Raw genomic sequence first — 23,909 nt, 5'->3', positions numbered from 1 at the left:
TATGTTTTTTCCAATAAAGGTGCAGAACCCTGCATACATACGTAATTTAAATGCACATGACAGGCTTGCTTTTCTTAGTTATCCTTCCCAGTCCCTGGAAGTATCTTACAAATAAATCTGGGGGGTTGAGGGGGGAGACCTTGCTCTGTAATGTAAGAGTGCAAGTAGTAGCAGTTGTTTCCAAGCAGAGTAACCTCTTGGAAAAAAAAACATGCTGATATAATCATTGCCTGTAGCTTCTTCACAAAGTCAGCCTGAAGACCTTCAGCCTGAAAGTCACAGTGAACACAATTAGCTACTTTAAGATTTCTGTGAAAAAAAGCTATGGTGAATAGTTGTGTGCAATCCAAACCCTGTAAAAATAGAAATCAATATTTCTATTATCTTTTCCTTAAAGGAGGTATCTGGAAAAGTTGTCCTGATCAATACTACAGCTGGTGAGAAGGTACCTGTGGCAGGCATTTTTTAAGACCTACTGTGGTGGAAATCCTTATTATGGCTAAGACAACATGCTGAAGCCTGACCAGGTGATGCTGGGTGCTCCTAGGTCAGTCATTTCTTCTTTGATATAAGACCAGGACGATAGACCGCAGTTTGCTTTTAGGGCGACTGTCCAAGAATAAAGGGCTGTTGCTATTTATTGACATTAAAAGAATGCTGAGGAAGTAAGTCTTCCTCAGACAGCAGGGTTCAGGAACAGAGACATGCTAACATCAGGTACCACTTCACTGTGGAAAACACTTAGTGAGGTGTAACTCTAAACCTGACCACAAGAAGGACAGGAAGCTTCAGTACCAAGGCAATCTCTAATAGCCTAACATTATCTGAGTCATGGAAGAAGATATGGAAACTCATTAAGACTCATGAATGAGAAAGACAAGAAGCAGAAGTGAGAATGCAGGGTAGCTAACTCTATAAGAAATCAAGACTAATCCACAGAAAATTAGGCAATTAGAACACAGTTGAAATTTCTTTCTCTAGATTACAAGTACCCTTCGGAAAAAAACCCAAAATGTAGCACTGACCAATCAAGCAGAAATATTTCTTGAAACCAACCTCAAAAATAAGTTTACGTTTAAGCAATTACACGTTTAAATGTCAATACTTTAATAAATTCATGTTATTCAAAGCAAACAAAATTGGAGTTAGACAGTGATAATACCTTCCTGTTGTTCTGCAATTACCTTATCTTCAGTGTCAAATATATGGAGCTTCCAAAAATGTTTCTGCACTGCTCAACACAGCTATGCATTTTATCTCATCACTCTTAATACAGCAACATAAACAAAACCTGCTGCAGGGACCAGGCACTGGAACCTCCTCCCCTTCTCAAGGGAACGCCTTCAGTGCCTACACAACCAAGCTCTGCTCACTCTTTCTGGCCATTTCATCTCCCTTCTGCACAGCAGTCCTGTTTTAAGAGAAAATGTAGCTATTTTCTTGGCATTGAGGATGTCTCCTGCCATGTGGGAACAGTGTGTTCCTGTCCTGCCAGGAAGGGCTGATAACCCACTTCCAGGGTGAATGTTCTCATCACCATGCAATCCTACAGAAGGCATGCACTGCAATCTCCTCCAACAGTGCTTTTAAATGAACTGAATAAGCCTGCCACTATTCAGATGATCCCTAAATAATTAGGCCACATAAACAACACGCAAGTATGCTTCCCTAACAATTTCCACATTCTAAGTAGCAGAGGCATTTGCTACAGTAGACAAAAGTATTTCCTAGCACTTTCACAGAAACTTAGAAAACTTGAGTTTAATTAGGTTCAGAATCCTACAATATTTATTAGCCCCCAGACAGTAGGTAATCCAACCCTCTTAAGCATGTCTAGTATGATGGTTTAGGTGCAATTCAGGCATAACGGCAAGAAATACAAACACAAATAAACACTTTCACTAAATTTTAAAGGTCTCAATAAGTAGTCACAAGTGTCAACTTGTAATTACTTATTTTTGCAGTTTCAGACAGGAAGGGATTGAGATAGGAAGAAACAGCACAAGGAGAGAGAAAAAACTAGTGACACTAAAGGCAGACTGCTTTTGCTTCCTGCTGAGACCTTCACCTGAAGGACCACAGGGATTATGGCCCCAGACAACAGAAGAGTAAGTAAAATACATGCATCCGACTGTCTTTTTAGCTTTTTTCCCCTTAAGAACAGTGGATCAGGCTATTTAAGGTTACCGCATCTTGTACAAAAAGAGTGTGATGATACTTAGTAGTACACACACACTTTTCTGTAGATAATTACTTTTCAAGGACTCCATGATATTTTGACTACAAAAATAGATTTTAATAAATTAGATTTTGAAACTCTCAAACTAGCTTATAACTTATGTCTTCGCACCAGGTTGCTTCCAGAATCTTCACAAATGAGTCTGACGTGACAGTGTCCATCCACTGGGGATTTAGATATTTCTTTATCTGCAATTTGGGTAAACTGTGATTACTTCAATCTTTAAAGCTATTATAGCTGTTAAAGATATATTTAACAAATTACTAATAATCTTATCTTTAAAGACAGTTGTGTATTGCAAAAAAAGTTACCTTCAGATGCTACAGACAGGATTTTAAACTGGTTTCCCGTAGAAAGAAGAAATACAAAAGTTCACAAGTTTGCTGGCAGATTTCAACAAGGTAAGCAGCTGGAAACAATCTTCTAATTTTAATGCCATTTACAGGACATTATTTTCAGAAGACAGACTGATTGCTCCACAGACAGGAAAACTAAAGCAAGATTTCACATTATCTGACAGAACTGACATAAGAGAGCCTTTTGTAAATACCCAATCACATGAGAAAAGCTTTATTTGGTGCAAGTTGAAAAATTACTCAGCTGAAGACACTGAGGCCTCACCCGTTCTACCGCTTGTGAAATTATTTGCTACAATCACCAACAGTGTTTAATTTTAAGCTTAAAGCTTGCTTTTCATTTCTGAATTTCCCATCATGGCCCACCAATTTAAAAATGCACTATGCACAGAGGCTAATAAATTAGTATTTTTTCCCACCTATACACAAAGTTAGGCTATGTTAAAAATAAAGCCACTGCATAAAAGATGCTGCCTTTCTCTTATTTGAAGGGAGAAGGAAGAGAAGTTTCTCTCGAAATAGCAAAAAACCACTTCAGGTATTGCCTATCACTTCTGAAACATGAGGATCTTAACCCAAGTTAAAAGACAGTTCCACACAACACATAGCCCAAAACATTTAAGAGATCAGGAGACCAAAACCAATTTAAAAAAAAAAAAAAAGTTAACACCTAAGAACAGATTCCCTGCGTTGTTCCGATCAGCACACAAGTCAACTGCAATACCCTTACTGAAGATCTTTTACAGATGCGGAGAAGGTACCAGTGATCGCTAAGTGATGTTACAACAAAAAAGGGATGAAACAAGGGACTGCTGTTTAACAAATCTAAACTATAAAAGTGCTTGTCCAGACTTAAGTCTGCAGTTGTCTAGCAAAGTGATCCCTCACTCCTAATCCTCAGTCAGTTACAGACAGCTCACATTTTTCTGAGTGTCTTCAGATACAAGTTCATGTACGTTTCCAGTACCTCCCAGAACCCGCCCAGTTCAGCTAAAGCTGGCCAATTCCTTTTCAAACACTTGTTGGTCTTCTGTGATCCACAGTTGAGCAACAATTAAGATGTGGGTAAACAGCATACCATATAAACCCAAATCAAACAGCGCATGATTAATTAAGAGAGACATGCTTTTATCATGCACAGAATCAAGATATTTTTAAATCCTATAACCTCAGTTCAGACAACACACGCAAGACTTCAGCTTTCCAGAGATACGACATAACCACAAGCACGCTCCAGATGATAACATTCCAAGCTATCTCAGCTCAGCAGATCATTTACCAGATGACATACACAACCTGGGGTTTTCAGTGATGAGCAAGCTGAACACTGTCACTTCCTGTTTACCTGTGCAGCATCATTAGTAGCTTACTCAGCTGCATCTCTCTCACTGCTTAACGCGGCTGAAATCTTGGCTGGCCAGAAAGCAGCAGACACATGACGAAATGCGGTTATTTGTGTTCTGTTGTTAAAGTTACACGTTTAGTTACTTCCAGAGCAACAGGAAGCGTGCTGCGCACAGGCCGTCCACAACTTCATCACTGTCCTACTGCCATGGAGCAAAAATTCTCACTACAGAAAACAGACATTTTGTCTTGCAGTTCCACTCCCAGCCTCCCAAGACACTCAGAATCAAGGCATATAAGACTGTTCCTTTTCTAAGCTCAGGGAATTTTTAGATGAAAAGTTAAAGTCTACCTTTCAATTTTGAGCCATTTTAAATTAATCAAGACTCCCAAGACTAGGATGATCCTTACACAAATAGAGCACTGTACAGGTATGTAGATTAACTTGTTCTCAAAGCTAGCTTTCATGGTTATACACAGAAACTGCAGATTGGTGTTTCAAGTCATACAGATTCAAGGTAAGAATCATGAGTTTCACACAACCCATGGGATAGAATTGGAGCTCGACTGTTTTGTCCTGTTCCACCGCCCATTCAGCTCTAAGGCAAACTAGCTCCTTTGACTCAACATTCTCTTCTCTTCTACCAGCCACCCATTGCCTTCATGCACTAAGGTCCTCTTTCTTCAGCCTTCACCAACCATTCCATTTTCTACGCAATAACTTTTTTCCAGATTCTACACCCTAGTTTCATATTTAATGCAGGTTCTTAACATGCAGATCCTCACACCCACTTTGAACATATGAGAGTGCTTTGAGAAAGTATTTTAGAATTCAGACCCTTATCATCCATGAAAACCAAACCAGATTTGTTTGGTTTTGGGTTGGGGGGGTTGGTTTTTTTGTTTGTTTGTTTTAAGAGTTAGACCCACTGTAGTTGTTTCTAGGCCCACTTCATGGTATATGTATCATGACATTCACAAGTAAAAGTCTTCAGAACAACAGTTAAATTGATTAAAGAAAGGATGTGAAGCATAAGCCTCAGGAATTCCTGAATTATCCCAGCTCTGGAACACTCATTAACGAGCCCCTGAAAATGCTATTTAGCATCTACTGGTACTCCCAGGTCCAGATTTAAAAAAATAAAAATAAAAAAATGAGTATTTGCTTTGCAGAGGTGAGGCTTAGGTGAACTTTTCATATCATCTTTACACTTCAGGACAGAAAATAATAAGGAATTTTGACTTCAGATACTTAGAGAACACTGAAATAAAACAGCTTAAATTGTTTTAAAAGAAAACAAATACTCTTTTATAAGAAAACATTAACTTCATGCCAACATAAAACAAAGAACCCCCTTCAAAATATCAACAAATTTGAGAAAAGGCTCTTAAAAGAAAAACCTCTTTGAATAATAGCCAGCAACTGGTCTCGCAATTGTGTGTACAACTTGTGTCCTGTCCCGCAAAGCAGACTCAATCCACTTACATAAAGGTACTTAGAGATGCAACCCCCCCTCACACTTTCACTGTGCCACAACTCACCATGTTTTAATTCCTCCTTCAGCTGTTCATGTTTGAACAGAACAGTTAGGATAATTCAATTCAGATATAAGGAAACTTATAATTGTACATAAGATTATTTTTTTAATACCAACAACTGAGTCTCCCATGAATAAAGTGACTCCCAGTTATAAGTCTTAAAAAGTAGATATGCTATGGGAAAAAAATATCATGAAGATGTAGTAGTTATATGATCCCTGGTCATATTCAAAGCTCACTCCAGGGGTACAACGCTAAAAGCTCTTTCGCAGTAGAAGAGGTACCTAACAGTGAAAGCATCAGCTGAATGTTTGGGAGACTGCTATTTTTCATTTAGTTCTGACAACAGCCTGTTGCATGATGTTTGCATTTATTTCTCCCCCATGCCTCAGTTTCCTTATCTGTAACATGGAGATAGAGACCTCTACTTCTGTAAAGTGCCTTGAGAACTACTGATGAAGGGAAAAAAAAAGAAAAAGAAAAAGAAAAAGTATTATGCTGCCACAGACAGAAATCCATTATTTTTGGGGGTGGGGAGTCTACATTATCTTCTCTGCTAATAGCAAAGGTTAAGACAGCTTAATTTCCCCATCACTGGTGTTAGTTTTCTCCCCAATGCATGAACACTAATTAATAACCGATAGCCTGGTCACCCTTTACTGTTTTACATAAGGAAATGGAGAGATTCTTTCACCATGAGGGATGCCCCTCGAGTAAAGCGACATTTATTACAGCTAACAGTTAAAATTGTCACTGCCTGTACAGGCTGCTTCTTTGTAGGTCTAAAGCACTGCATCTGCCAATGCACTGTGGAGGCCAAAAGCCACTTAGATTCATTCACCCATGTGTAAACAAATTTTAGTATTGGAAGCAGTGTCACAGAATGGTGGTCTTACATGGCTAATTCTGTGCAAATCTCAGGCTTAAGGTAAATCACCTATTCCCATTTTACACAAACGACAGCTGTAAATTTTTTGTAAGAAACTTACTAATGCTTTTGTAAGTAATCATCACACTTACTTTTTACATAGTGTATTTAACACTTGATTCTTAAGATGGAAGAATAAAGAGCACAAAGCACATGACTCAAAACTTAATGGCAAAAGGAAAATTATTTTTATGAAACAAAAGTAATTTCCCACCCACCTGGCATTTCTCAGTGGCCTCTTCCACGATAACCCTGACCCCTGAGCAACAAAAGCCCCTGAAATCTTAGTACATAAGGATTGAGAAAATCACAAGACCATGCACCAAAAGAAAAAAAAAAAACACCTGACATTGGCAGTACCAGAGGAACTAGATAATCACCTGACAAAAGTGGTTTTGAAAACTAGGAACTCTATCCTAGTTCTGACACAGAATCATCACCCCATACATCTGCGTTCTTTTGCAAAGGATTAAGGCTACATAATAAAAAATGCTAGAGATATTCTAGTTTAGCTTTTGGCGTTACTACTTCTGCCTCTTAGAAACTGCATTAAGAGCTCGCCCTGAACAATATCCTGTAGCATGGGCTCTGCAGCTCAAGATTTGTGTTTAAATTCTCAGGCCAGGTATTACAAACCCTCAATATCTACTACATAAGAAAAGCTCCCCTGTACAATTTGTGTTCTGTTACACCCTCCCCTTGGATTATCTAAATGAATAGTACAAAGGTAATATTTGAGTGTAGTTTATAGATAAAAAAAAAAACTTAAGGAAAGGAATTGTTGAGTTTGCAATACTCAATTTTCAAGGTGCAAAAAGAAATGGATACAACTGACCTCTGCCAAGCTAGGACTTAAAAAAAGTTCAGATGAAGAACAATTTTGAAACTCAGATATTAACAATAGAGTTGACAGTTTCGTTTCTGAACTTAATACCCACTACTTGAAAATAAATGCAGAGGGCTGCTGAATGAGAAAACTCCTTCCCTGAAGCCAAAATTCTTCCTCTGTATCTCCCTAGTGTGCCAGAATGTTACTTATCATGAGGTTGCCCACTCTGCTGGGCATAACCAGAACAGCAAAAACTGTAAAGAATCTACTCACAGTTAATGATAAAGTGTTTATTTATACAACAAAAACATAGAAAGAGAGCAGTGGGATGTATTTTTCCTCTGTACTCAGCCCTTTGGTGTCCATGTCCAGTCACCAGTTTAAATCACACAATACTTATTTTTTCCTATGGTACTACACATAGAAGTTCTAACAAGCAACCACAGGCAGAATTGAGGAACAGAGGCAGTGATGTTGTTCTCATTCTTAAATATTCATGTTTGGATGGGTCAGAACAAAAGTATCCCCACAAAAAAAATGAAGATAATCAGCTCTCCACTACTGCTGTGTTCCTGTTCATAACTTGTGAACATTATTCAGCAGCAATAACAAATATGCTACATGAAAAGTTATATACTATTAACAGCCTGAATTTACACGCAATATAAAAATTATTTCACTCTACTTACAACAGTACTGAAGTAACACCAGGTCTTGTATAGGAAACAAAGCTTACAATAAAGAAAATCAGTATTCATTAGATCAATACAAGAGTTTAGAATCCACAATATAATTTTAACATGAACACAGTAGTTTAAGATATTTTAAAAAGTCTTAGGACCAGAAAATATCTATTTCAAAGAACATTTAGAAGAAAGATTAGGTCTGAAACTGACCTTTACTCTTTCTGGTGAGTATTGTCTGAATGAATGAAATACAGCTAGTTGAGCCAAAATAATAGTGAAAAAGATCTTAAGATAGCTTTGCTTTTAATCCCAGTGAAAATGAAATACTGAAAACAATAAATCTGTATTGCACTGGCAGTCCAATCAGCCAGTGTCATTACCCTAATCAAGCATTAGATTTGAAGCATTACATGCTTCAGTTTCTGAACTACTATTCTGCAAGTCCCTGAGTCTGTTCTGGAGCTAACAGTGAGGCTAACATGCTCAATGTCACTGGTTCTTGCTGCTTAGGAGAACTGGCAACAGCCTTACTGTTAGGTCAAGTGTTTGTCACTTTTCTGAAAACCTCCACTTATGCAGTGACAAGTTGCAGTGCTTTTATGACAGTATAAAGACAGAAGGTATATTGTTACACCACACTAACAGAACAAAAATGTTCATTAATACTGGTTGTAACCATTAAACAGAAAATAAAAAGGTTATTAATGGCATACTGATTTAATTTTTTCAGATGTGTAACACCTTTGGAAAAGAGATATTCCTCCATAAAGGCACTGGCACAACTTAAACTCTGATGACTGAAAAAAGGTACCCCTTGTCAAAGCAGACACTGGGTTTCCAGTTTTTATATGGGTATTCCCTTCCTTTGTGATCAACTAACTACATAAATTGCTCCAAGCACCTGAACAGCCTCAATCTGTTAGCATAGAAACAGAAAGCTCTTAATGTTGAGTATATGAAAGACAGTATCAGTCCCAGGAGTATACAGTTTAGAGAAAATAAGCTGATTACCTGATTAAGACAAGAGTTCAAGAAAAATGACACCCTACTCAAAAGGCTTTATATGACTACAGAAATAGGGTATCTCTTCCAGTCTCCTGGAAGAAATTATCACAGGAATGGGACCTACATAATAGCAATGCATTAACAGGTTGCTAGATGTTCAGCATGGTAAATTTTATGAACATCAGATTAAAGTCTGTAAAACTGGGTCCTCAAAAGATTTAGGAATGCAATTGTTTGCCAGAAACTTCAACACTGTGGTACAAACACTGATGATAATCTTCCAGGAAGATGGTGATGGGGGTGTGCCAGTAACACAGCTAGACCTTGAGGAAGGCTGGGGGAGAAAAATCTTGATTTCTTGGTAGCCCAGAATCCACTCCTGAGCACATGGACTATTTACAGAAGATGAAGCAGATTTACAGAATAAATTGAAAGGCTAGCCAGCTTCACCGATAAAAGTGTCCCATAGAACATTTGTTTTTCAGAAGTGCGTACTTCAGAAGAAGGCCTCTGCCATCCACCATGTCATATGCAATATGATACAGAACTTGAGAGTTTTATATTAGCTGATGTGGAACCAAGATCTCTAAATCTGTCAATCCCCATGTAAAAGCTTCAGCTCTGCAACAAACCCTACAGTCCTCTGAAGAATCCCAGAGTCAAAGAAGTGACACGTTAGTCACCTCACTTCAGGACCAGGTTACTTTCACAAACCAGGGCACCATGCTGCACTTCAACGAAGTGCCCAAAGCATCTGAAGTGAAAAAAGAGCCTTGATGATGCATGGCAGACATCCTTATTTACAGCTGGTTTGTTTATTTGGAATAAGCCAACTATGTAACACACTTTGCTAATTCAGACTTGCATCATAGTGATATTGTCTGTATGCGATGACCTTGGAGAAGTTATTTTCAGTGATATGGATATTGGCACTGCGTCATTTCATCACTAGAGCAATTATTGCAGCCAGAATTGACATGCAAGTCACCATCCTGAAATTAAGACTAAAAGTACTCAGACTAAAAGCTTCTAATTCCATGATGGATTGTTTTTTCCCTTCTGCTCTGAAGCAAAGGCTACCTGCTGTGGGAGAACTGCTTGTACAGCACCAAGCATCACCACAGGTCCAGTTCCTGCCAGTGCTGACTTATAACAGCAGACATTGGAAAAAAAATGTGGCTTGAGGGGGAAGAGGAGATCACAGGACACTAGAGGGAAGAAAAGAAAAAAAACAACAAAAACCCCCCAAACCCCCCCCCCCAAACCCAAACAAAACCAACCAACCAACCAAAACTCTTCAGATAAGTGTCTACAAAACTGAGGCATCTAAACACTATCTAACAGATCTAGTGGATGTAGAAGACAGAACTGAAAAGGCTCCTGAGCTCACACCTTTACATCCCAGACAGAACCAATGATTAAGGTGAGACACCAGAACAGACAGAGTATGTGATGATCAAGCTATCATTAATTACACTACTTCACACCCTAGAACTGTCTCTGGAGCTCAAGTGGGAAACAAATTGTTGCATGTGAACTGACAGAAAACTGCTAAAACACTCCAAAATGCAGCTGCAGGGAGGATTCCAAGAGACCTCAGCACATCCCTGGAGTCTCTGAAGATGCACAGAAATTTTCTTAAATTACTTACAAACTACTTATCAGAAAAGAAAGCTCTAGACAGGAATTCATTTTCTTGGTAGGCCAGTGCTCTGTAATCAAGAAGTACAGTAAGTGAAATGCAGCAGTCCTTAAGGTCACCCCTGCTGTACCTAATGCAGTCTATAGAAGCACAGCTACAAGGTAGCCAGATCTCCTTACCAGAAGGCAAAATATTTTTCCCCCTGAAAGTGGAGAAGAGGATCAGGAACCTTATGAGCTTGCATTCACAATACGTCAGATGCACTTGATAATTTGTCCACTGCAGTAGGTTGTTACGTGCACAGGCACACTTTCGTCTGCTGGAAACTTCTACTCACCTACATTTTCTCAGGCTTCCAAAAGCAACTTATAGGAGCAGAGAGACAAGATTGTATTTTGTTGTTGGGAGGAAAACCAGGTTTGACTCTGGCTTGATGTCAAAAAGGACAGTTACAAGAACAGCAGTAGAGTTGACCCTTATTCTGTGATGTACGTGCTACTGACAACACTCCAACAGATAGCTCACTTCTGTCTCCCCATCACCAGCACTACAGTTGCTTTTGTCTCCTGGTAGCTTTCACTGGTTGCACAAGTATTAGTAACTGACCAGGGGCACTTTCTGGATCTGATGGCAAGTGGTACAGCAGAATGCACATCTGCACAGAGGAACTCTCTTCTCTCAACACAACACAAATTGGGTAAGGATGGCCCTACCCATACTGTCTATTAGGAACTGTGTTTACACCATTCTATTCCCAAAACCATGCTCATTAATTTGGGCGAGTACTAGCTAGCATTACCCAAACCTGTGCCAGGAAGTGTGCCAACAAATTAAACACCATAGAGAGTCACTGAACAGTGCCTGAGTTAATGCTACTGCCCTACTTAAGTTTGTTAGCATTAGTATGTTAGCACAGCTGACTGACAGACCAGAGGTGAGAGAAAGGACAAGATGCATCCTTCTGCCACTAAGCTTCAATATACCCTGGGTGGGTATCTCGTATTTTGAGACTGTCAGTTCTGGTTATCGGGGACACAGGGGTATGGTCCAGACAGGTATGGCCAGTGTGAGGGATGGACCCCTTGGTTACACAGTTTGAAGCTTGGAGCAGCAGCAGGAACACTTGTTCAATAAGCAACCCTCATCTAAACAACATGAACAGAGGGCAGAGGAACAGACAGGATTTGTTGTTTACAGGCAGCAAAAGCCAGAGATGTTCAAAGAAACTGTTAAGGAAAAGTCTCAATGAATAACTGAAGCACTGAAAAAGAGACCTTCTAAATGACATAAAAAGATGAAGTGAAAACCATGTCATGGAATAGGCAAGATGTACATCTCCTAGAGAAACATTTAGCACCAAATCTATCTTCATTCATCCTCTCAAACAAAACCATAATGCAACTAGGTGTGCTGCATCTTGTACACACTTGAATTAGGGCAAGGAAGGGCATGCTCTGTGCAGACATATAGACACAGTAACAGTCTCTCAAGTATATAAATATTGGCACCTGACTATGATATGGATAAATCTCTCAAAGACAAAACTAAAATATTGTTTTAAATAGATAAGTGGTTTGTTGAATCACTACCGAGTTCTAGAGATCAAGTCCAACCAGCATTTTCTGTTGCAATAACACTTTAAAACTTTGTATAGTTTTGAATGTAAAGTTCCAGCTACACAAACTGAGAACAGTGCTTACAGTGCAGTATAACACTTAAAGACGCCAACATTGTTTAAGAAAGGTCAAAATAACAACAACTATTGTATGGCTAAAAAATACTGGTTGATATAAAATTGCACAAAATTAGCCCCCAAACCTGTATTTTTTTGAAACTGTTAATTGCCAGGTTACTAAAAATAAAAAAAGCTAAGAATTCTGCACACCCAGTTATAAAATGAATTTCATACCTAAGAAACTCTTAACTACAGACTAAAGGCAAATAAAGAAAAAACGGCCCTGCATTTTATTTACTAGAAACTACTGCTTCCTTCTTTGCAAACGCAAGGGGAAGCTTTTGCCTGTGGTATTGCACAGAACACATACCACTACAGGATGTTCATAGTTTCTTCCTCTTTTCAGTTAACCACAAAAATCAAGCACAGTTTTACAGAGAGGAGCCTATTTGGATGCCTTTGTGTATATTTAGTGTCATAAGCCAAGTGATGTTTCTATTTGCTTTGGCTGGCTGAGGGGGAGTAAAGGAAAAAAATGTCTACTTACAAAGAATGACCACATCTTAGCTGTGCTCAGAGCAAGCTGTCACATGGTTAGAGGAGCAGGAAATAACTTACAGTTCACTCAAAGCAGGACTAAGCAATTCTGTGGTTTCAAATCTGAGCCTGTAGAGTTGCTGAAGCTGTATCTTCCAGTATACAGTTTCTTAATATAGCAGCTTACAAACTGGAGAGTCTGGTCCTCCCTGGAGAAGCAGCAGTAGAGGGTGGAGCCGTGCAAGAAGCCTGGGGAATACCATACTCTGTTTTTTGCTTCCCCGTCTCTTATCCACCAAAAGTTCTCTTTTCTATAGCAACATTAACAATGATTTCAGACCAGTGAAGATGAGATAGGAAAGAAATGTCCAATGGCTGTATCTCAAGCTGAAGTGCACTCTATGTATGCAGCAGCAAGCAGCTGGCTGGCGTACAGACTGTCTCCTCTCCTCCTATCTTTCCTCGTGCAATGCTCTGCTGAGTCAGAAGAATACAAGCCATGTCTATCCCAGCACTGGGTATTGGTAGGACTACATATCTGATGAGACACAAAGTTCATCAGCAAGAACAAAGCACTTCTGGAACTGAGAAGGGGAGGGGGGGGAGGGAGTGGAGGGAAGAATGGTGAGGAGGAGAGACACTTCTATGTGGAGATCTTTGTGCAGATTATGGATGCAGAGGCTGAAGGGAAAAAGAAGATCCTGGAAGCACTTGAGGTACTAGGGGGAAAAGAGGAAATAAGGGGAGGAAACCCTTTTGCTGGGACAGTAGGCCAGAAAACTTGTTAAAAAAACAAAAGAGCATGTGTGACAAGAAAGTGCAAGGAGACCCTGATGAAAACTGAGACAGAAGATTCAGAGGACAGAGGTCACTGTGCAGGACTTTAAAGCAAATCAGCAGGATGGGGCTTACAAAAGAAATAGTGGTTAAATTGATTCCTAAAATATCATTACCAACTTTACAGTAATCTGCTGTATAAAAATCTTAAAGCTTTATTTTCTACATAGAAACTAAGATTCTTTTTAAGTCAATGAATTACTGCTTCTGTTATAAAATGTACTAAGAAGGTTGTAAAACACCTCTTTTCTTTATACCTCACCAAGAAAGATATTAATACAACAAATCAATACTAATTTCTTTTCTTATCCACAAATCACATACCGATAAATCTCCGGGCTGTCACCTTGAGGAGGGAGAAAACACTTACAATTTAGTGCCAAATTCCCATATTCAAATATTCTTGTTCTTCAGCCTAGACAGCAAAACAAGTACTAGGCCTTGTTACTTAATACTCAAGAGAATGTTATTTAGAAACCCATATTTTAACCTTTCTTGTAAAAATAATCTCACCAAGTGCTGGCTAACTTTCGGCAAAACCATCATCAATAATGCCTGAAGTAAATGCATTTTTTAAAAATGTCTGCAAACTTAGAATTACCTTTCCATAATTAAAAGTTCAAATAATTAAATACAGTTTTCTTAGCTTTTCAAAGAGGAGAAAGCCACATTTTCTTTCATTAGGTCAGTGTTTCTCGAATTGCAGGCACAGTACCCTCACATACAAAATATGCTTGGTGATCACAGGTATCTTCCCATATAACTATACCACTCTGATCCTGCATAGTGGCTAATTAACTAAGGGACGTAAAGGCAAAAATAACACATTCACTTTAAAGGGAAATGAGATGAATGCAGGGAAATTCTGAATTACATGAAGTTCTGAAGGGGAAAATGGTGTGTGAAACCATCTTACAGAAATGGAAACACAACCTTGATTAGCAAGCCTTAATGTGATCTTGCAGCTTTAAGCTAGACACACTGGAGAACTGGAAAATCCATTAACACTGTTTCTCAGAAAACTTCAAAGAAAAAAAGCTGCTTTAGAGTGAGGATTTTAAGGAAAGCCAAATAAACAGTACAGGGAAAACAGTCTCATCAAGGTGGGGATGCATGGATGAAAGCAAGTGCCTAAGGTGAGCTGCAATCTGCAAATCTCCCAGTATGTTGTGGAGCTCTGCAGCAACAGTTACCTTGCCAGCAATGATCTCCACTGAACATTAAGTCTACAGGAACTGAGTAATTCATTTAATGAACTTCTTCCAGAATCATATATTCTTAACACACGCATTCTAATTTGAGATGCCTAAAGTGTCATGCACTGCATAAGCACGAACTGATGTCAGGAAAATTGTCTACCTTTAACTCAAGGGTAGCTGAAAATATACTAGTGAATTTCAAGAATTAAGCAAGCAAGCAACTTTCTAAGAAAGTGTCCCTATGATTGTTTGCATTACATCTCTTCTTCTTCCATTTGGCCTTTCTAGTTCACTGCTCCTGTCACGTGGAGATCACAGCACACTTCAGGATCTTCAAATTTAACTGCAACGGTCCCTGAAGGTAACTGCACACCTGATGTGCCCATTTTATTGGTTATCCAGGCATAAACAACATGTCTGGAAGCCACAGAAGTTAGTGTGGCAGTGTACCCAAGCAAATAACTTGAGAAACAAAACTGTCTTGTACAGCATCCAAGTCATGTCCCGGAGGAGTGGGCTGTTTAAAACCACCCATGAAGATATACTTCTAGTTCCACTAAAGCCACTTTGTATGATTTCCTGTTACAGGTAAAACAAACTGGCCAATCAAAAAAATCCCTCTGTGCCCAAGTAACACATAATGCCAACCTTTCGTGAGGAAATTGTACTCTAACCTACCAATACACAACTCTGTCTAGTGCCCATAACACGTTTTTGTTTACTTCCTATATTTTATTATCGAGGTATTAGGTCATGAAACCGTTAAGTCTCCTGCACTATACTAAGTTTTATTTCTGTACTACAAAGATTCCTCAAGAGACAAGCCTATGAAACACACTCACTGGAAGAGAGGACACCATAAATCTTACCACATGGCTTTAAGTGAACAGCAAACTTTCTCTGACAAACCGAGCACTTAAAAGCTCACCAAACCCCATCTCCAGTGCAGACAGCTCTGCCTATAAAAGATCAATGAAAGAATCAAACCTTTTGTCATGTTGGTTAATGAACTACTGCAAAGTTCCTAGAAGACACACACTCATCATTATACAAACCACTTCAATGCTTCACCCATTCCAGCACTGAGCCAGGAGCTGCCAGTGGCAATTGCTGCTGTTGCTGGCACCTGCAGCCACCACCCACCAATGACAGCAGTAAACGAGTTCTTAATTCCAGCACTACTAGAGACACCAACAGTAGAGCAATAAGGGTCATAAGAAACTGTATAGAAAAGACATGGAAGTTTTTTCAGGCAAAAGTACCAGAGCTCCTCTGAAAGAAGAGGTTGGATATCTAAAGTTAGAACATTCTCCATTATCACCTTTTTACCCTGAAATTGCATGGTATGTGATGGATCTTATACACTCTACTTGCTACAAATTGGGCTTATACTAAACCCTTGAGAACCCCAGAAGAAATATTCACAGAGGAAACATTCCAGTGATAACAGATTCAAATAAATATTTATGATCAGATAATAGAGAGAAATCACATCAATTGTCCATTAAAGGAAGAACAAAGTAGAGTCTTTCCATTTACATATTTGCATGAAATAGTAAACTCAATCTTTATCTTCTAACAAGGAACCACCTCCTTCTTAGCTGTTCTAAACAAGTGGTATCTGTACATCTTGGTGGAAATCTTGTAGTCAAAACATGACTGTTCACCTGAATCCTACATTAAAACTTTGTGCTCTTCTAAATTCCTCCACCTGATTCTTAGCTGTGAAGACCTGGTAAGTTACAACACAACAGCTTGTGACTACAAATTGTTTTCATCCTGTTGCGTCTGTACACTATAGGATTCCAGAGCACATTATCAAGAGCATGAGCGGTATACCTGGCCAGCTGACTAACCACAGAGATGCTAAGAGATATTTGGCACTTGACTAGCTCCAAAACAGATAAAAGAACCACAAAGTAGCTCAGAAGATAATGTCAGAGCACTGAATCCTTAATAGATTGAGGTACTTGTTCCAGGACTACATAACTAGACCACCTTCTGTTTAGCCACACATAACACTTTGTAACACAGACATACAGTGACTGAAATTTGTAGCAGGACTCACTTCGCATGTCAAGACACAAATTTATGTGTCTAGCCCATGAGCTACAAGCATAGTCAGGAGAAATGTAACCACTACAGTCACTGAAGCAGAGACAGAAATTCAGCTGATCAAGTTTCTATCTTAAGGTAAGTTGAATAGCAAATTTAGGTAACGACCAGTGATGTCTACTGACAATGATGGGATTTTAACACCTAAATTTCTGTCTCTTACTCCTGAACCGAATCCCACACTTCATCAATTGATGCTTTGTCTCAAATACATACAGCTATGAGATGCAATGCCTTGTAGAGTGTTCACATGGGGCGTCAAAACATTTCTCATCCACGGGCGAATAATCTGTTTACAGCATAGTTCACTACCTTAGCTTAATAGGAAGCTGTGAGGAAAACAAGCATGAGAAACACTTTTATGATAAATAACCCTACTGTAGATATATGGAGGCAGTTTGAAGATGATGGCTAAGTCACTTGCTCTGAAGAGTCTGATCTGATCCATTCCTGTAAAAATCAGTTTTGTAGGCACAGGTTTGGTTCAGAAGTAGTCAAAACCCAATGTAATTCCCTCTAGAAGGGAAGATCATTGCTGACAAGTTGTTTAGGGAAGTGCCTCCAGTGGATACTAGTGAGGCATCTGAAGTTGTTACATGTCTTTTGATAGAACAGGACAGACCTCAAAAGAAATCTAGGCATAACGCTCAATATTCTTCTGTTCTACAAGACCATATCCTTTACACTTTGTCTTCTCCCTCTGCATCTCACTTAAAAACACATGCAAAGACGAGATAACCACCATTGAACTGATGACTCAGTTCTTGCTATCTGCTGAAGAGATAACTGCTTTTCAAACTAGAATCTCAACCTTTTTTGGATGTACAGTCTGCAGCATAAACTCAAACTGAAGAGTCCCAACACTTCTAAGCCACATGAAGTCGGCCATTACTCTGACCTGTAGTCCACCTTCAACTCTTAGTTCATGCTGTTTTCATATGCACAAGTAATCTTACAAGTCCTTTCTTGGTAATACCTTTAATTCTTATCAATTAAGAACTGTAACTGCCACTCAGGTTTTTATTTTGTTTTATCTCAACTATTACTGTGATTTTTCCTTTGGCTCTGACATACAATGTTATTCTGGTCTCATGGACTTTAAAAGCAGCCAATACAGTTTTCTTAGTTCACTTTTCTTCTTGCATTCTTTACCAGTTTCTGTTTACCATATCAACCATGGCAAGATCTTGCAAATAACAACCTATTCCTAGCCTTACTCGTTACGCGTTATCCAAGTGCTGAGTCCCACTTCCAGGCAGTACAAAATATCCATACTCCATTATCGACTTCTAATGTTATCAAGTACACACTTCTCATGTTTTATTTCCTAAGGCCTCCCACACATATAAAATTATTTCTACAGAATAAACTAGTTTTTCATCAGTGACATTACTGACCAATATTAATCGTGCAAATTATAAGAGTACCTTATTTATTAAAAATTATTAATGGGACATCCAGCATTTGCTCTTCCTTAAAAAAATCATTCTTATTCCTTAGGCTAAAACTGAAGTGACTGATTTATAACCAAGCAGACTTGAGCAAAAACTTCCAAGTTTGGCATAACCACAAAAATATTTCATTAATATGCACAAAAGTAATCTCATAGCTCACCTTAGCATAAAAGTTTACATAGACTTTTATTTCTACATTATGATAAAAAATTATTACTGAAAAATTTCTGCAGCTAGTAAATTTTACACCCAACCTAGATAACAAATGTCATGTACCTGAATGAAAATTAGTTACACGCCTAAGCAACAATGAAAATCCTAAAGACCTACCACCTTACGCTGGATACCTACTGCAAGTAGTTCTCCATTTGCATCATATTTCAACCAAACTAACTATAGCTGCAGCTTTGACTATAAGCCAGTGGCTTGGTTCTGAAAACCTGATCTGTCATGGACAAAGGTATTTTAATTGCTTATAGATTCAGATAAGCATTTTACAGCTCAGCAAGCAGGGAAAAAAGAGGGAGTAAAAGAATCGGTAACCTTCTGTATGTACATTTGCCTACTAATCAGTGAGATTCCCAAAGTATCAGTAGTAGTCCAGAAAATTATATCAGCCTCAGCAACACGCACACAGTGATGGGTCTTCACCACTTCCCCCACTCCCAGGTAATCTTTGTGTTTACCAGTCATCATTACTTCAGATGCCATTGAAATTATGTCAGTATTGGAGTTCATAGGTTGTGAGTACTCAATCAAAATTAAGCTACTTGATAAATTCCTTCGCTCTTCCATAGAACAAAAATCGAGTAGTTGAATCCTCAATGTTATTTCAAAGTAACTGCCTTGTTATCAGTCAAAAACAGAGTCAAAGGAAAGATTGTTGAAATAAATCAGGTCCAGAGCGCCACATGCTTTCTTAACCAAGCCCCTCAGGACTGATACCAGCACTATGCCCTCTTTAAGAGCACTATAAATTATTACTGCAAAAAGAGTACCTAAGATCATAGCTTAATGTCTCAACTGTTCCTCTGGCATTCATTTCACTAGTGATCTAAACACAAGGTCAAGTCAAACATAACCTAAAATTATGTCAACATGGCAGATGCACATCACATCCAGTAGCATATCCATGCCCCACACTGACAGAAACACCACCTGTGGCAGCCAGGTAGCACAGACAATTCAGCTGATGGGAAAGTAAGCTTGTAGCATCCTACGAAACTCACAAGATTTTCCTTTCTTAAAAAGCAGCATTTACAGTCTGAAGTTTCACTAATTAATAATTCAAACATGGATATTAAGAGGTCAAATATCATGTACATGACAGCAAAAAGGCATTTATCAGCGTAGCATGCCAACACTGAGTCAGGCTATAAGGTCAAGAGTATCAAGAGTACTATCGGGCTCTGACAGATAGACACTGTGGACTCAAGTTAGACAGCCGAGGCTGTTACCATCTCCCAGTGCCCATTCCACTTCTCTGATAGACACTGCCCTCCAAGGGACAGAGATGTTCAATCTGTTCACGAATTAAGTTTCTGAATTGTCACCATTCTTGGCTCACGCCACACGCAGTAAGCCAAAAAAGCCTAGTTAAATACCTCTAGAGCTTCAACACCCAAGTCCTCAAGACTGAGCAGAGACCCTCAATTACAGTAAGATGAGCCTTTGCTTAACCTAGAGAGCATATAGGGCTGGGGGAAAAGGGAAAGAAAATGGCCCACAATTAGAAGAATCTCAATGGGAAAGTCACCCAAGATTCAGTGTAAATCACAAGAACATGTAGTTTCAAGAAAAACACAAAGCAAGTCACGTCTATGAAGCTACCAACCTATCATAAATTGCATGACACCCAGATACTGTGAAGATATTTACCTCCAAAGTCTGCTTTCAACACGCTATTTATGCAGAAAAGTTGAGAACTTGAGTAGGCGAGTGTTACAGCTGAGCGTAACAAAAATGAAAAGCGTGTTCACTTGACAAGAAAATCCAAGTTGTGGAAAACAAAACTGAAAATCAACTTACACACACAAATTCATGCACTGTTTTTTAAATTTAGAGAAATTTTTTTGTTTGTTTTTTTGCAAAGGAGCTAAACATATGAAATGTGCGCCTGAAAGTAGTTCAGTTAATTGAAGGTGTTTTTAACAAATCTATTACTTTTGAAAAGGCATGCTTTACGGTCACACCTTCTGACCCATTTAACTTAGTCACTGTGACAGCATCTTATTTAACCCACCCCAGTGTAAATATCACCTGCTTCCTGTTCGGGTACTGCATCTTATGCTTTTCTTGCAACAGAAGTTTGATCAACAATACTATTTCAAAGTCCAAAGAGATGTGGAACCATTATGAGTGCACGGATATCCTGCTTTAAATCACAATATTAAGTTCATGAAATACTCTTCATAGCGTTACAGCAAGATGCACAGCGCCTAACATTAGTAAGCTAGGCACTGGACACAGCATCAGAAGATAGCTAGGTGACATAATTTTCAGTAGCTTCCAAATAGTAATCATTTTTTAAAAAGAAGTATTTTTTCTTCCCCCCCCCCAAAATATGATTTTTCAAAAAGCTGCTTCTTTTCTAAAGGAAGTGGTTAACCTTTGGAGCCTTCAAGTAGTTCTTTAATACAGATAAGTACAGTTTTAATACAGTTTTATACTAACGTGCAAGAAGGTGTTCTGGAAACAAAGAACTTACTGATATATTTGCAACGCATTTACTACAGCTTCTTTCAACCACTAAGTTGCCTTATAGATAGATAGATATAAACAGGAAAAGATGCGGTACTTCTGTCGCATTTGAACGCACGAACCTGTTGTTTAGGCTAGGAAAAAGTACAGACTAAATCCAAGGCAGGCCTAGAACCGATAGGAGCCTTCCCACAACTTCGTCAACACTGCTTTGTTGTACCGCAGGTGCACCTGGGGCTCTCCCCAGCCTCGCCGAGCAACTGAACTTTTGCCACCGAGTCCCGCGGCTGCTCCCTTGCTGGCCAGCTGCCCCTGCAGAGCACGGGTCAGCTGCGGGGCAGGGGTGAGCCCCGCCGGCCGCCCCCGGCAACTCAGCGCCGAAGAGCAGGGTACGGCGGACGGACGGAGACCATACCGGCCCTGGAGGCGGTCTCGGAGCCGCCCCGGCGCGCTCGGCTCCAGCCGGAGCCGGCCCGGCGGAGGGGGCGAGGCCGGGCCCGGCGCAGGGAGCCCCGCCGGGCCGAGCCGGGCCGGCCGAGGGGCTCCGCCACCCGCTTTGCGGACCGCGGCCGTCGCCATTCGCTGCCCCCGGCACCCCCCGCTCCGCTCCCACCGCCCGGGGTGCTGCGGGCGAGGCGGGCAGGGAGCGAGGCCTGCGGGGGCCGCCCCCCTCCCGGGCGCCGGGACGGGGCAGCGGAGCGGGCCGGGCCGAGCCGAGCCGGCTGAAACTTCCGCAGCCCTCAACTTCCCGGCGCCCCGGCCGGCCTGTCCTCACACGCCCCCTGCCCGCCCCGGCCCCCGGCCCTCCGCGACCGGGCTGGGGACGGGCTCGGGGTCCCCGGCCCGGGAGCGCCGCGGGCCGCCCCCTCCCTCCCCGCCGCCGCGGGCCGGGACTCACCACGCATTTCTTGCCGAGGAAGCTGAAGAGGCTCTCGTTCTCCTGCGGGGTGAGCAGCAGGGAGCCCACATTGGTGACCCGCCGCGGCTGCGGGGGCTGCTGCTGCGGGTTGCCGCTCATGGCCGGGGCCGGCCCGGCGCTGCCCTCGCCGCGCTGCGACCGTTGGCGCCCGCGGCCCCCTCCTCCTCCTCCGCTGCCGCCGCGGCCTCACAGCAGCCGCATCGCGGAGCCTCCCTCTCGGGGCCGGGGAAGGAGGGAGGCGGAGAGGGGCGGCGGGGCCTCGGCCAGCTGCCGGCGGAGGGGAACAGCCGCGCCGGTGCCGCTCCGCGCCGGCGACCGATCGCGCCCGCCCCTCGGAGAGGCGCTAAACTTCCAACTCCGGCCCGGCTCCGGCGGCCGCACGATCCAACATGGCAGCGGGGGCGGGCGAGACCACAGCGCGCGGCAGCCAGGGGGGGAGGCCGGCGAGCGCGCTGCCGCCGCGACCATGCGCCGTGCGGAGCGGGGGGGGGGCGCCGCCTTCCGCTCCCGCCGCGCCGCGGGAGCCCGCTGGCCAGCGCCGCCGCCCGCGCCCGCCCGCTCAATACCTGCCAGGCCGGCCTGGCCGCTGCTGGGCGGAGGCGGAAGAAAAAGAGGAAGAAGAAGAGGAAGGAGCGGTCGCCGTCGCCGTCCCCGCCGCCGCGTAGCCCAGGATGGGGCCCGGCGCGGCCCTGTGCCGGGGGCCGTGGGAGCCGCCGGGGCAGGGCGTGAGGGAGGGGGAGCGCGGGCGAGGGGCCGTGGAGCCGTGCCGGCCCGGGGCGGGGGGAGGCCGGGTCGGCGGGGGCGGTCGCCCGGGGCGCCGACAGGTCCCGAAATCCGTGAAGGGGCGCCGTCGGCTGAAGGGAGGCTCGCCCCCGAGCGAGTGCGCGGGGTGGCCGGGCCTCACGCCGCGGGGACGGGGAACGAGGGTGTGTTGGACACCCTGAAATTTTCAGTGAAACCTGACTTAATCGGTAACTCGAAAACCTGCCTCGCCGCCTGTGACAGACACGAAAATGTTTGTCCGTGGTGTGCCATACGAATGGCCGGGTCGGTTGTGTAGCCGCCCGCCGCGTCGCGTGGGACGGGTGGTTCACGGGGCGCTGGCCCTGCGGGGGGCACGACGGCCCGGCTGTGCGCAGGGAGGCGGGAGGGGGTGTCCGCCATCACCCTGCCTGACGCAGGCTGCCACACTTTGAGGTGAAGTACCGAAAAATGGTAGTGGGTGCTTCAGGCTCTTGGGGGTCAGCTGCTGAGGAGAAAGCGTGTATGCGATCGGCAGCCCTTGTCAGCTAGATTTCTCTTCCCCCTGCTTCTCTCTGTGTGATGGCAGTGGGATGGAGGTTGGAGACCTTTCAAAGCCTGAAGACCCAGAGCACGGCTGCCTTATGCCCAGCCTGGCTTTCAGCTGCACGAAAGACGTGCTCATGCTTCTCGTGTGCAAAGGTGTAAACCAGGTGTCAAAGTGAGCATCTTGCTAGTTTTCTCAGCGTTTTTAGGTGAAGAATGTGTTGGTTTCACATCTTCTGATAAATTCGTTGTCCATCTGGAAGGTGCTAAAGCAGTCCCGCCCGTGGTGATTTACTTTGTGTTGTAGGAAAGAACTGAAGAAGCACAGGCGGAAAGGAACTAGAGAAGCACAGGAGGAAAACATGTGAACACAAATCTTTGTACAAAGCTGCACTGACTTCTCTTCACATCTTCCAAAAGATCAGGCAGGAACAGATGGCAGCCCCTTCTGCTCTGCTTATAGGCCCTTTTCCCTGTACTTAAGAGCCTGTAACTGTGTCCAAAAGTGTAAGGGATAATATCGTGGAAAATCCTGAGCTTCCAGCAGAAAAAGAATTTAAAATACATGCATATGTAGGACTCCTCAATCTGCAGATCTCGCAGAAGTGGCTTGGGCCT

The 23,909-nt window shown here is 42.1% G+C and overlaps 1 protein-coding gene across 2 annotated transcripts in view; it reads right to left on the bottom strand.

Moving 5' to 3' along the window:
* Positions 1 to 22,381, bottom strand: part of WASL (WASP like actin nucleation promoting factor) — a 53,433-nt gene extending 31,052 nt beyond the window's left edge. The window contains exon 1 of one of the 2 annotated variants that reach the window (XM_069802004.1): positions 21,984 to 22,381. In XM_069802004.1, coding sequence (XP_069658105.1) covers positions 21,984 to 22,103 — 120 coding nt within the window. In that variant the 5' untranslated portion in view covers positions 22,104 to 22,381. The remainder of the gene's footprint in view (positions 1 to 21,983) is intronic. The other variant, XM_069802006.1, reaches the window with a different exon arrangement.
* Positions 22,382 to 23,909: the final 1,528 nt, after the last annotated feature.

Source organism: Haliaeetus albicilla, chromosome 14 (genome assembly GCF_947461875.1).
Source record: "Haliaeetus albicilla chromosome 14, bHalAlb1.1, whole genome shotgun sequence".
Lineage (NCBI taxonomy): Eukaryota > Metazoa > Chordata > Aves > Accipitriformes > Accipitridae > Haliaeetus > Haliaeetus albicilla.
This window is presented reverse-complemented; position numbering and strand designations above follow the sequence as displayed.